The sequence below is a fragment of the Erpetoichthys calabaricus genome, chromosome 10 (genome assembly GCF_900747795.2).
Source record: "Erpetoichthys calabaricus chromosome 10, fErpCal1.3, whole genome shotgun sequence".
Lineage (NCBI taxonomy): Eukaryota > Metazoa > Chordata > Cladistia > Polypteriformes > Polypteridae > Erpetoichthys > Erpetoichthys calabaricus.
In genome coordinates, this window is record NC_041403.2 from 37,086,029 (window position 1) to 37,101,036 (window position 15,008).

General features: G+C 37.1%; 1 protein-coding gene across 1 annotated transcript in view; it reads left to right on the forward strand.

Moving 5' to 3' along the window:
* LOC114658947 (guanine nucleotide exchange factor VAV3-like) overlaps positions 1-15,008 on the forward strand; it is a 367,009-nt gene that overhangs the window by 267,862 nt on the left and 84,139 nt on the right. Inside the window, exons 12-16 of the mRNA XM_051933104.1 lie at positions 4,019-4,105; positions 7,572-7,657; positions 7,759-7,891; positions 10,773-10,882; positions 13,248-13,349. Of these exons, the coding sequence (XP_051789064.1) occupies positions 4,019-4,105; positions 7,572-7,657; positions 7,759-7,891; positions 10,773-10,882; positions 13,248-13,349 (518 nt within the window). The remainder of the gene's footprint in view (positions 1-4,018; positions 4,106-7,571; positions 7,658-7,758; positions 7,892-10,772; positions 10,883-13,247; positions 13,350-15,008) is intronic.

Sequence of the window (15,008 nt, forward strand, 5' to 3'; positions counted from 1 at the left end):
GACAAAGTAACATCAATGTACCTCCTGGGAGTGCTGGACACGGCGCAAAGCAGGAACAAATCCCTAACAGCATGCCAGTCCAACACACAGAAGAACTTGAGCAACAGTTTAAAAGTCCTAGAGAACGTTTGGGGTTTCATCCTGGATTTGAACATCCAGAACAATGAAGCCTCACAAACAGAACTTGTATAGACAGCTTTGTGGCTCCAATTTTATAGGACTCTAATTGAGTGTTTGTTAAACCATGAAGGGGTTTGGGACTGTAAGAAGCCAACAGCCATAAATACTTAGAAAATGTTCACTTGAGCTAAGGAAGAATATACCAACTGCATGTAGAAAGTGATCAGGTTGAGAACTGAACCAAAATGATTAGAACTCTGGTTCCACTCAAGAAACTAACACTACTCTTTGCTGGTCAAAAACTCAATATCATATATAAATGCAGTGTGAAGTGTAACTAACTAATGTTACTTTACAGATTAATGTGTGCATTAAGCTACCATATATGGAAATACTTACTTATAATATTTGTACATCAGAATGAATTTTAACCTCACAGGCAGACAAATCTATCTATCTATCTATCTATCTATCTATCTATCTATCTATCTATCTATCTATCTATCTATCTATCTATCTATCTATCTATCTATCTATCTATCTGTCTGTCTGTCTGTCTGTCTGTCTGTCTGTCTGTCTGTCTGTCTGTCTGTCTGTCTATCATTATTTTACAGATTAATGTGTACTCTGAGCTGCCATATATAGAAATATAGTACCTACTCTGTAAAGTTCTGTCTATCTACCTGTCTGTCTGTCTGACTGGCTGAAGAGATGTCAGTAATGAAGCTTCATTCTTATGAGATCTGAGTGGCAGTCATTTCTAAATCTATTTGTTGTTGCTTTTTACCATCCTAATGACAGCAGAAGCAGTATATAAATATTATCTGAAAAAAAAGTTGTTTTTTTTTTTAATATTTGGGTATTAGAAATTCTGCAGAACAGTTACCTGTTGAATAAAGAAGTCCTGATATTGCATTCAGTTCACTAATTAAAAATGCAAGGATAATACAATGAACCTTCTTGCATTCAGCTGCATTTGCTGTCATGCTGCCCTTAAACGGATCAGCAATATAAAGAGATTGTCTTGTGAAACTCTGTGTTTGTACAGTGGATGTCGCAGTCTGTAATTATGTAAATGAAGAATAATCTCAGAAATTTCTGTGCTCAGCATGCAGCTTGTGACTGCCACATTAACAACTTGTTTTGCCTGAACCTATTCTTATTTCTTTTTTTCCCCATCCCGTTTCAATGTGAATATAATGCTGCCTTTTGAAAATTTGAAGTGAACATTTTCAGACTGTGAACTGTTCATTAATCCGTCACCATGTGCTGAAGCAATTTACAATATATAATCCTGTCTCCAGTTTCTATGTCTAGAATTACCTTTAACAATATGAAGCGTCACCCTGTGCCTTGAGTAAATCTGTTTTAAAATTTCACCTGAAATGTGTTAGAAAATAAATCAATGTCTTTTTTTATGCAAATGAGAAGTATCATTTTCATAACTTACATACTACGTAGTTAATTATTTATGTGCCATTATTTTGATGTTAGATACTGTATATTTTACAAAAGGATGCATAGAGAATGACAGAGTGCCACAGAGATTAGTGCTGTAGCCCAACCGCTCCAGAAGACAGAGATTTAATCTCAGCTCAGTCTTTTTCTGTGCAGATCTTGCACATTCTCCCTGTGTCTATGTGTGTGTGTATGTGTTTTTTTTCTACTGGCAATCTATTTTTTTCTGTTTTATTGTGTCATCAGATACGCCTAATACAAAAGTTATTTTCTTAATTGGATATAGGAAGACAGATCAAAACCTTCTATACAGCCATTACCTGTAACCTCTTACCTGTCCCACTGTCCATACTGTACACCGGGTATTCAACCCTGGAAACCTCTAATAGCAGGCTGCTCAGTGACTGAGACTGCCTTTATTTCAACTTATTTTTGCCACCAATGGAAGGCTTCTCAAAGCTGATCCCTTGAGCCTAAAGGGACTGGAGTTAGACAAAAAACAGATAATCTATCTCTTTGCCATGCAAATATCAATCAGTTTAAGCTTTTACTTAAAAATAATATTAATTTGTATCAAAACCAATAGCAGTAAATATAAGCGATAAAAACAATACAACCTGGGCGCGTTCATAGCAGCAAGATACTCCTTTTCCTTAGTTACAAATTGTATAACCTTAATTGAACATGAAAATAAACATTCCTTGCCAGAGAGAGAGAGAGAGAGAGAGAGTGAGGGCTCTTTTCTACGTTTCCAGCATCTAAAACACAAAGGTCCATTACAGCTAGAATCCCTGGAGCTTACAAAAATATTTGTAATGCTGGGCCACCCTAAATTCTCTTGCACCTCCTCATCAGCGCCTTTGTTTTGCAAAATCAGCACTGGCAGCAGGCGGCCAGCTCACTCAATCCCCACTAAGGCAGCTGAAGTCAGACACAAAATTCTCACAGCTGAAGACTGTGTATCTCGGAGTGAGGTGTCTGGAATTGTATGGGGTAAATAATATATTGTTATTTGGAATACATACATTTCATTTGTGTTCCTTGTGTACAACGATCTGGGTAAATGTAGGATGACAGGAAATGCGTGGCAAGAAATGTTGAAACATGCCTAAACTTTTATTCATGTTATACCAATAATGACAAAATGTTGACATGAAGTGTATAATGTGTGAAGACTGAAGTCGAACTATCAAACAAACACTTTCACAAAAGACACAGATATAACAAAACAAGTGCACTTATATTCAATAACGTAAAAGAAGTTGTTCAATTTACATTTTGCTCTCAATGTCTGAAACAATCTAAACAGATGTGAAGTTGAAGCAGAAGTCTTGACAACCTTTAAGAAACATCTGGATGAGATATTGGGACAGATTTGCTGTTAGCTAAATAATGAGATTGATGGATTGAATGATGTCATCCCGTTCATCAAGTTTTTAAGTTCTTGTGCCCATATCAGCTACTAAACTGAGAGAAAACTCCTTTTGAAAAAATCTAATAAAAGGCAGATGCTCTTCTTCCCACTTCTCCTTCAATATGAGCACCTGGCTTACTATTAGCAGAGCTTACAGTTTCTCAAAACACACTGAATGTTACTGAATCATTTTCACAAAATTGAGGTTATATTGCCATGGGGACCAAAACCTGAACTTTTTAACTAAGCATAATATACTAAATCCTGGTTTTCCTTTCAGCTTTCCCAGAAAACAATATACTTAAGTTCACCTTGACAAGATTTTAAGGCTAAGGCCTATCATCTGAAATATGTCAGATGAAAAGGTTTAATCTCTCACATTGTCCCACATTCCAATGATGTACATGTTAGGTTAAGTGGTAACACTGCAATATGCAAGTTTGCTGGTGTCCTGTCTAGACTTCAGCCTTACCATAAATCATGTGCTGCCAGTGTAAACTCAGGCTCCCTTGCAGCCTTGTTAGCTGCAAGTATAATCAGCAAATTTATAGATGGATAGATAAGATCACAAAATCCCACATGAATATTAAATAATGTAACATTATAAAACATGTTTAATTCAGATAAGGGTTGTATAATACCAGAAGTTATACCAGCAGCATTGGGCACAGGACAAGAACCAGCTCTGAAAATGATGCCAATCTATCACAGGACCCACTCATGCACATACTCAAATGGGACCACTTTAGATCTGTCAGTTAACCTAACTTGCCTCTTTTAAAACAGGATGGGAAAGAGTGTGTCCAAGGACAACCTCAAGTTCAGTAGGCATGGAGAGATCACACAAACACCACACAAGCAGGGCTAGATTTGAACCTATGACACTTGATCATGGAGGTGGTAGTGCTAACAGTTGCGCCATCTTGCTTTACCAACTTGAAAAATGACAGTTTATAACTACTTTATTTAGCTTGCCCTTTGTCAGCTGTTTGATGGGTCTGTTTAACAGTATATTTTCTCTTCCAGGATCTAGCACAATATGTTAACGAGGTCAAAAGAGACAATGAAACCTTGCGAGAGATTGACCAGTTTCAGCTTTCCATTGAAAACCTGGTAAGCTCAAAATATAAACGTATTAAAATTTGTCACCTACTGTTTATCAAGCAGTTATTTTCTGTACCAAGTTAACTGACCCTGATCGTACTGTACTGTACTGTTGCTTCATGTTTTCCATCTCCTCCCATGTACTGCCAGTTTGCCTTCATTTGAGTAGAGAAGTTTATCTCTTATAACTTATGATGTCTTTAATGATGTTCTGTTTTGTCTGTTGTTTGCCTTTTGCAGCAATTATTAGAGTTGTGCTCTATAAGGGGCAATCTAAAGTAAAGATTGATTGATCGATACCTTAGACTCTTAGGTTGTATGTTTTTTTGTTTTACTGTTGCTTATTTTTATCTTCCCAATTAAAAAAAAAAATAAGAGTTTAGTTGCTTTCTATTCACTGTCTACGTGGTGTGCTGACTACACAAGGTGGCAGCAGCTTTGAGAAGAAATGGAATCAGGAGGTATTGCTAAGTCAGAAATTTCAAGCCAAATGCCAGAACCAAAAAGACCATTTATGATGATTTGAAATCATAAGTATTTTTGTTTGCTTTTATCTCAAGCATTTTTAATGATAAAGCACTTGTTTTGGGTTTTCTGAGGTCCTGAGTTCAATTTTTGAATTATTTTTCATTTTTCTGTATAGTTTATTGGTTGTTTCATTTGGCGTCATTTTGACTGTCATTTTATTTTCTATGAGGTTGCTGCTATGGTTGAGTCCTGTCATTAGGACAAGTGCCCACCCAGCTAGGGGCATGTCCTTCGAGGTTGGGACCTTAGGGTAATCAACATGACAGCGATAAACGGTCAGCAGAAGGTGCATTTCCTCATTGGAGGTTTGGATAGAAAACCCTTTTTTTTTTTTTTTTCTTTTCAAAGTGACTTTTTACTGAATCTGTTTTGTTTAATTACTCTGGTTGTGACCTTGTGCTTATGAATTTTTCACCATGAATTTTTTCTCTTGTTTTTTTGCTTGTGGATTGTGCTTGTTGATCTACCTGTTTTGACCCTGTTCCTATCCATCACTCTTCTTCCAGTCTGCTCTCAAGCGCTTGTCACAATACTTACTAGTCAAGAAAAAAGTGCTCAGGACATGTTTCAAGAATCATAGTCATGAAATGGTGTGGGAAAGTCTGGTAATAAACAAATTAAAAAGAATTTGTAACCTGTGCCTGTATCTTTAACCATAAATTCTAGTCAATAATCAGGGCAAAAAATATTCAAAAACAACACGGAATGAAAGCAAAGGTCTTTTGTGAGAATTCACTTAAGGAAAACCAGGAATTGCATGATGCAACCTTCATACCCTTGATCTGGAAATGTTATGTTCCATACACTTCTAGTTGGCTTTGCCTAGGAACGACATAACAATTGTCCACAAATATTCCTAAAAGTATTAGTGCCCATAATAAAATCAGAATGCTGTTGTAGGAGAATGTTAATTTCATTGCTGTTAGAAACATGTTAAGAACCAAAATAGGTATGACCACAAGATTCTTTGACCTCTAAAACCACTAAAACAAGGCCAAAACCATTTTTAGAGGACTAGGAGAATTTATGAAAAATCAAAAACATAGGTTTCCTCATGAAATTTGGATTGTAATTCTGTCCGAATAGCTTTGGTCGTAAAGTGTAGAAATGGCCAATGGAAGATGAATTTCGAATACCTTGACATCTTGGTGGTGCTTGGGAAGAGTCATAGATTTAAGCTTTATCAGCTGTAGTTTTCAAGATAGGGTATAACCTAAACAAAACAAGATTTAGACTGTAGGAATCAAAGAACAGAATTTAGTGCTGGTGCCTAATACTTGTTCTGATTGATGTTTTTATTTTTTTTTCCTGGGTTTCCCTTTAACCCAAAAAATCAATTCAATATCTTTTTCAGGGTTTTCTAACACAGGAATTACATTTCTGGTGTTAGTTTTGTGTTTGGAGGGTTTATTTAAAGGTTAATTATTTTTTCACATTTATTTTGCTGCCGTTTTTGTTTTGACTATGTGTGAATGAATGATGAAATGTTTTGCGTCATCTGTGTGCAACAGTGAATTCATCCACGTGACTGTAAAAAGGTCAGGTCACATGGTCCCAACTCATCCATGAATTGAATAATATATAGCGATTATGTGCATCTTTCTTTTTGATGTTGGTACTGATACAGTATTCTGCCCATTTTAACATTTGTGATTCTTTTTTTATTGCTAGTGGCTTTGATGGTCATTGTCTTGACAGTTTTTTACCTTGGTTTTGTCTTCGCTAGTTTTTCCTTGCTAGTCTGTATTGCACTCTACTCTTTTGCACTTGGACTCTGTTAAAAATGGCTATGTGAGACTGTTGTTTATTGACTTTTGCTCAGCCCTCAATACAATTGCCTGCACCAGACTAGCAGCAAAATTACAGAATCTAGGTCTCAGCTCCACCCTATGCATATGGATCCTGAACTTTTTGTGTGCTAGACCCCAATTAGTCCGAGTGGGAAAACACACCTCTAATTCCATTATCCTGAGCACCCCCAGTGGTGTGTTCTTAGTCCCCTGCTTTATTCGCTGTACACACATGACTGTGTAGCTAGATGCAGCTCAAACACTATTGTAAAATTTGCAGATGACGCAGCTGCCTAATTGCAAACAACAATGAGAAGCCCTAAGCTTTGGTATCAAGAAAACAGATTCTCCATCAGTGTCAGCAAAAAAAAACACTGCAAAGAGCTGAGTACATTCATCTGTTATTTTAATGGTATTACAGTGACAAGGGTTGAGTATTTCAAATACATAAGAATCAAAATCAGGATGGACCTAATATGTCTACACATGCAGACATTCTGGTGGGAAAGACATGGCAGCACCTTTATCATTTCAGACTGCTGAAAAAATTCAGAAAATGAGCCCTGAAGTTCTTCTACCGTTCTGGCAGGATGCATCACTGCCTGGTATGGAAAAGGCTCAAAAAAGGAACATTCAGTGCTATAGAGATTTGTGTGCTCACCTGAGTGCATCATGGGCTCTGTATATAAAAAAGTGCATTACCAAAGTAGTCAGGATCAAGATGGACTCCTCTTACTATTTTTGCAACTAATTTAAATAGTTAAGATCTGGCAGGTGCATGTGCAAATCAAGAACAGAGAAATCATTATTTCCCAGATGATAAAAATAACAAATGATAGTTCCTCAAAACTGTAAAAATTGTAAAATTATTATCTGTATTTACTCTTTTTATCATTTACTATTTATTTAATAATTATATCTCTAATGTGTGTATGTTTTACATAATTACTTGAGTATATTTAATCTGCATCTTTTAAATATGTAATATTTTGTTACTTTTTAATTTTATTGCACAGTATGAGCCCTTCACTGAGCTGCATTTCACTGCAAACCCCTGTGTGTTTATATGTGACAAAACAAAATCTAATTCAAAAATGTAAAATTAGTGCAATACCGCTGTGTGAATCCTCCTTTTAATATTTCTATATTTGTTACAGAATCAGTCCCTTAGAAACTACGGACGACCCAAAGTCGACGGTGAAGTCCGTGTGTCTTCATTGGACAGACGTTCAAAGCAGGACAGGTAGATTTTGTGTCTGCTGCTGTTATGTGACACTTTTTCTTTCTGCCATAACTCAATGATATGGTATACCAAGTTAACTTTTCTGTTTGTAATATATACAGGCACATATTTTTGTTTGACAAAGCAGTCATTGTATGTAAAAGACGTGGAGATAACTATGAAATGAAAGAGGTAATCGATCTGCACAAATTTAAAATCACTGATAACCCAACAACAGAAAAAGAAAGCAAAAAGGTGAGTAATTATGACTAATGATGTCTTTTTTTTAATTTATTTACTTTTACAGGTGTGTTGCATGTGCTGAAACATCTAGTTTAGTTCTTTAAATATACATTTTTACTGTGAAGTCTTTGCTTTATCAAAGTTAGCTTTTATCTTTTTAAAATAAATTATTTTAATTCTCAGATTTAATTATTGTTTAGAATGGTTATAATAGAATAGGAATGTAAAAGTCCATTATTTCAGTGCAATGTTGATGTTTACCACTTAACTAACCTGCTTAACTCATTTCATGGGACAGAGGTTGGAGATCATCTAAGTAGCACAGGATGTAATGCAGGAACCAGAGGCCCAGCCCCAACCCCAGCGTCATACGCCCCAAGGCAAAGTAGTGTGCTTAGGCCCCTCTTTTGATAGCAAACCAGAAACATACACGGGCATCAGAAACATTGTGGGCCCCTATGCTCCTGGGGTCCCTGGCCAGTACCCATAGTGCCCATACCTTAAGACTGCCCTGAGCCTATTACAAGGCACTCATGAACATAAACACACACACACACTAGGAGACTAATTTAAAGTAGCAGTTACATTGACCTACCAGTCTTCAGAAGGTTAGAGGAAAAATGGAGGATACAGAAGGAACATTTCAAACACAATGACTGGACCAGGGCTCTTACCTAGGATTCTGTAGCTTTGAGGCAGCAGAGCTAATCATTGTTTTTGTTTCATCCAGGGTTTCAATTATAAACCATTTTTTGGTTTATAGGAAATTTCATTTCTTATTGTCTGCTTCTCAACAAAATAAAGAAGGATTAGAACCCCTTCATCCCTTCTCTTGATTTATTTTTATTAAGCAGTTTCTTAATTTAAAAGAAAGAAATGGTACTAATTTAATGGATTATCTGTCATCTCCTTTGTTATTTGCAACTTTTGGCTAAATAAAAAGTAAATAAATAAAATGTTTAACTAGCAAGTATATTAAAATAGAGTGGAGTTAATGTAGGTCTGGATCGGTGTGTACCTGTAAAGGCAGAACAAAGGTTAAAGGCAATTGTCATCCTGAAAAGTAAAGTAGGTAAAAGATACAATGTTTTGGCCATAAAGCCTTCATCAGGTGTGCACCTGAAATGGAAAGAGCAGGTAACGTGTTAAGTAAAGGAGGGGAAGGAGGAAGCAAAGCCAGGACAGATAAAAGAAAAAGGTGAGAGTGGGTGAGAAAAAGCTGCCATCAGAAAAGATAAAGAGAGAATTAAAAAGTTAGTCAGTCATTGAGACCTAGAGAAGTATGTGATCCCAGGCTAAGAATGAACTTAGCCTCTCCTGTTTTTTGAAAAGTGTCTTTGAAGTTCTGTGAAAGAACACAAACAGAGAGATCAGTGTGGTTATGGTCATGGGATAGGACTTCTACACCTGGCTTTGTAAGGTCTTTAATTTTAACGGCTTGAATGTACTCCCTGATACGATCTGCAAGCCATCTCCCTGTTTCACCTATGTAGATGGGATGGACACTTCCTGCAAGAAATGTAGTAAATAAGACTTTTAGACTGGCAAGAGGCCTGTTGTTTAATATTGAATTTACCAGAGTAAACAGCTACAAGGGTATTCTTGGTGACATATGTGCAAGTGACACTGCTGCTTCTGTTCCAGCTCAAAGAGCCTGGTGAGGAACATGGCTGTCCTCTGTGAAGTGAGCTGCAAATAAGAAATGTAGGTTAGGTGGTCAACAAAAGGAAATCAAAGGAGTGTTAGGAAAAAAAGGCATCTGTGGAAGTCTGTGTCAGTAAAATTGTGAAATTTTGTTAGGTGTTAGAGTAGAATGGATAGGGCCAGCAGGCTGTGTGTTTCATTATTGGGGTTCCTCCTAGAGTGGATTGATTGAAGACCCAGCCCACAATAAGAGAAGGGTAGCCGCTATCAATGAAGAAACACCTTGTTTTTAAACTTCTTTTCTTTTCAATGTGGAAATAAACCTTTTTTTCTAAATTAAAGTAAAATTAGATAAAAGCCTAAGAGACTCCTATTCACTGAAAGTCATTACATTAAGAGTTTTTGTGAATTAAAAAAAAAAAATCACATTATCGTTAATTGGGAGAGAACAGACAGCAACCCAGATCAAGCCTTGATTAAATGAGAAGCTCAATTCACAGCAACACTGACATTAAATTAAGTGTTTTGTTAGGATAAAATCCCATGGAAACTGTAGCCTTCCAGGAGAAGGTCTGCGAATGCTTCTTCTGAATGTTTGATACTAAGAGAGCTGAGGTGGTTATGGTGGAGACAAAAGAGTCTATTAAATGTAAATAAATGCCTGAAAGAAAGTTGCTTCAAGTAAGTTGGCACTCCTGGGATAGTTGAAAGCTAAAGTAGCCCAGAAGAGATGATGTAGTTTAAGGCTCAATAAGAATCACTGTAGGATTTGATACAGAGTGTTTCCTTTGCTTTGGTTCATGTTTAAACAATAATATTTTTTGCCCAGAAAACTTGAATGAAACTGTGATAAATGCTGCATAGACATAATGAAGGAATTCCTACACCATATCAAAGGTTCCGTTTTTGTCAAATGCATTGAAATCATTTTTTACAGCTTGTCAGACTTCTAATCAGTCTTATTTTCCTTTGTTTGATACAGTAAGTAAAGAGTTGATTCTCTGCAAAATGCCGAGAGAGTGGATTATATTACTGCCTGTTTCTTGACTCATGCCGTGTTATGTTCCAGCGTGTGCGTTTCATGTTGAAAGCAGCCTGGCTAAGTGAATGTCAAGGCCTGTTGTACTTAACTGTGCATTTCAGAACTTGTAGCCTGATATTGAACCCCTGCATGTCTGCACAGTTCATTACTGTAAACACCATTAATCTCATAAAGCAATGTAATTTATGCAAATCTCTTTTCCCACAGTGGTCTTACGGGTTTTACCTCACGCACATTCAAGGGCAAAATGGGTTTGAGTTCTTTTTTAAAACTAAGGAGCTGAAAAAGAAATGGCTGGAACAGTTTGGAATGGCAGTGTGAGTATCTTTGTTTAATTACTCTTTCTTTAATTTTCATCCCCTTTTAACTTAACTCTTCAACCTGTATTCAAAATTGTATCTAAAGTTTTTTATCTTTTATCGCCAGACAATAATTATACATATTCAAAACCATATTATTTTAAGTTATTGTATGATTCAAGGTAGAGGGCTGGAAATGAGCTTTGGCATTCATGTTATACCACAAGGATGCCCTGCCAAATTCTAAAATGTATATTTGTGGATCCGATAAATATTAAATTGTCTTTTCAGGTAAGTGTGTGCTTGTTCTGATTTATCCAGACAACAATATATACTTTGACAAACCCACTTAATCAAGTACAGGGCTCTTGTGGGATGGAGGCCTGTGCAGACAGTACTTGACACAAGGCAGAAAACAGCCCTGCACCAATCCAATACACAAATAATATTTTTTTAAATTCCATCCATCCATCCTTTTTCTACTGCTTACCCAGTGCAGGTCATGGGTGCAGCAGTCTCATTAAAGATGTCAGAGCATTTCTTTTCCCCACTGGCCCCTCTAGGGCAGGGGTGGGCAATGTTGGTCCTGGAGTGCCACAGTATGTGCAGGTTTTTGTTCCAACCCAGTTCCTTAACGAGAACTCAATTATTGCTGATGAAGCACATATTGCTTAAGTGACATTTTAATGCTTCATTTTAGTGGTCTCGCTTGTTAAGGTTCTCCAACCTTAATTGCTTATTTCAAACTTAAACTGCTGCATTCAGTGTTTTAATTGCTCCTTATTAGCAATACGATGTAAAAGACAAAGCAGCCAGCAGTTCTCCAGCTAGCTTTTTTCCAATTACATCTGTGTGTGTTCATCATGCACTGTTTGATTTAATAAAACACTTAATAGAAAAATGTAGCCCATACAAAAGTACTCCATACTGTTCTCCTGTGTAACTGCTGGCTGACGGAATGAGCTGCCCACCTCCATTCAAACTTCTGACTCCATCAAAGCGTTTGAAGAATCTCTTCTTCTGTGAATTTCTGTCTGACTGATATTAGCTGTTAAGTTTTTGTAACCTAGGGATTGTATCTTGCTTGTATTTTGTTCTTAGCTCTTCACTTGTGGCAAGTCATGATCAATTGTGTAACCTTGTCTTGTAACACTTGTTCCCAAACAGTCCTCCAGACTGATGTTTACTTGATTATATTGACCTATTTTGTAAGTCGCTTTTGATAAAAGCGTCTGCTGAGCAAAAATTTTATTTTTTTGTTTCACTCTCCACTGAGCTCATGATTCTGAATGCAAGATTTAGGGCATTGGCAGAAATAATAAAACCGCTTATCATGTACATATATGAAAATTCTAATTATCTTGAATACACGTAAAACCAAGCAAATTCAGTCAGAGTAAGTAAGAAAATCTAAATAATATAAGTTTATTAGCATAATTATGACATGGCCAGTTAACAGTGGAGGAAAGAGAAACAAAAATCCCAGAAATTTTCACAAAATTCACAATCAGTTTTAAAAGACAATGCCTAGGCCAACTAGTCACCCACCCCATCCCTTAATGTCACTTAACAGTGGCCTTCAAAACAAAGGATAATTAGTGCGTCTTTCAAACTCAGCATCCTTAACCTCAGCTGGTATTTCCTGCACTAACTGTTAAATTGCAATTTTCACTAAACTGACTTACATAAAAGCTACATTTTATTACATTTTTAATATGTTTGTTAGTATTTGCATTTACAAAGCCTCATAATTCATCATTATTTCATTTTTTTGCTGCAGGGAGTAGTTCAGTATATAAACTCTAAGTTCTCAATAATTTTGATTTTAAATTATTAGTCAAGGGCGGCACAGTGGCGCAGTGGGTAGCGCTGCTGCCTCACAGTTGGGAGATCTGGGGACCTGGGTTCGCTTCCCGGGTCCTCCCTGCGTGGAGTTTGCATGTTCTCCCCGTGTGTGCGTGGGTTTCCTCCGGGCGCTCCGGTTTCCTCCCACAGTCCGAAGACATGCAGGTTAGGTGGACTGGCGATTCTAAATTGACCCTAGTGTGTGCTTGGTGTGTGGGTGTGTTTGTGTGTGTCCTGCGGTGGGTTGGCACCCTGCCCGGGATTGGTTCCTGCCTTGTGCCCTGTGTTGGCTGGGATTGGATCCAGCAGACCCCCGTGACCCTGTGTTCGGATTCAGCGGGTTGGAAAATGGATGGATGGATGGATTATTAGTCAATATAATAAGCTGTTGTTTAAACTTCTAATAGTTCTATTTTAATTAAAAAATTCTGTTTAAGTGAACAGTTATTTTAAACTAAATATCATGTGAATGTTAACATATTGTAATTGCACACCTTTTTGGACAAGTCTTAGTTCTGTCTTTTTTTTTTTTTTACAGATCCAACATCAGACCTGAAAATGCAAATTGGAATTGCCATGAATTTAAAATGCACACTTTTGAACGGATCACGTCCTGCAGTTTCTGTCATATGCTTCTGAGGTAGGCTTGTAAGAAGAAGCAAAAGAACATTTGCATAATGATAGTGTGCAAAGTAAACATGTAATTAATGTAATCTACATTTTTCAGATTTATATATTTTTTTCCACATGTGGTGCAGCTATTTTTGTATACCTTCTACAAATTCTGCTGTTTCTGTTATTAAACTAATTTCAATAATGTATTAATACTCATCTATGTACAACTGCAAACTGCTGTATACATTTACAAATGCATTCATCCATCCATTTTCTAAACTGCTTATCCAAGTCATGGTCATGGTGAGGCATTAACTGTCCCAGAAACAGTGCCTGTAAGGTGCACTCCAGTCCTAAGCAGAAAAGCAGTCCATCACAAGGCACGCATATGCACAGGCTTGCATCAACTCATACTTGGACCGCTTGGACTCTCCAGTTACTCTAACAGATGTGTCAGTAGAATGTGGGAGGAAAACCAAAGTCCCTGGAGAAACACCCACACAGAAACAATGAGAATGTGCAAACTCCCACAGGCTGAGCCCAGGGTGATACATTATAGTTAGCATAAATAGATCGGCACCCCATTCCAGGGTTGGTTCCTAGTTTACATCCAGTGCTCTTATGGCAGGCCTCTAACATATTAGAATAATGACGTGGAAGATGAATGAATGAAATGTATGTTTTGGTTACTAACACTAAATCCACGATAGATAGACAGACAGACATACATTTGGCATTCTACGGAAGTTCAATTAATAAATAAATAATATTATTATATTATAACAAAGAGCAGACCCCTTTTAAATATACACCACAATGATTAAACATAAAGATAAGAAAATGTTTGACTTAGTAGTTACAGTCAGAGTGAGGCATTATACAAGCATGTTGCTGTTGCTATAAAGGATTGTCAATAGTTTTTTTGTATGGACTTCTGCTGAATAATTCATTTGCTGAAAGTCCTCAGTGTTAGTGTGTCAAAGAGAGGATGTCTAGCATTGTTCATAATGGCACTCAGTTTCATTTTAATTTTCTCCTTCCATTACTACCTCCTGGGGGTCCAGAATGTGTTCTATAACTGAGCCTGTTGATTCAGAGTGCCTCTTTTGATGTGATGTTAGCAGCCCAGCACACCACAGCATAGAAAATCACACTGGCCATCACAAAATTGTAGAAGATGTAAAGGATGTCACTGTTCACATTAAAGAAGTGTCTTCTCTGCCCTTTCTCATATATTTCCTTTGTGTCTGAGTCCAGTCCAGGTTGTCATTGATTTGGACCTCCCAAATACTTGTAACAGTGTACCACCTCTACATCCGCTGTCTGAATAGTGACCAGACATAGAGGCTCTTTGGTGTGGTGAAAGTCAATAACCAGTTCCTCGGTTTTACTGATGTTAAGTTGCAGACAATTCTTTTGGCATCAAGAAGCAAAGTTTGCCACCTGACTCCTGTACTCTGTCTCATCCCTCTTATTAATAAACCCTAAAAGTACAGAATTGTTTGAGAATTTCTACAAGTGACTTGACCTGATGTTATATTTATAGTCGGAGGTGTACAGAGTAAAGAGAAACGCAGACAGGACTGTTCCTTGTGCTGCTCCAGTGTTGCTCACAATGGTCTTTGAGTCTCACAAACTAGTCTCCCCGACAGACAATCCATTATCCAGGACACCATGGGCTCAT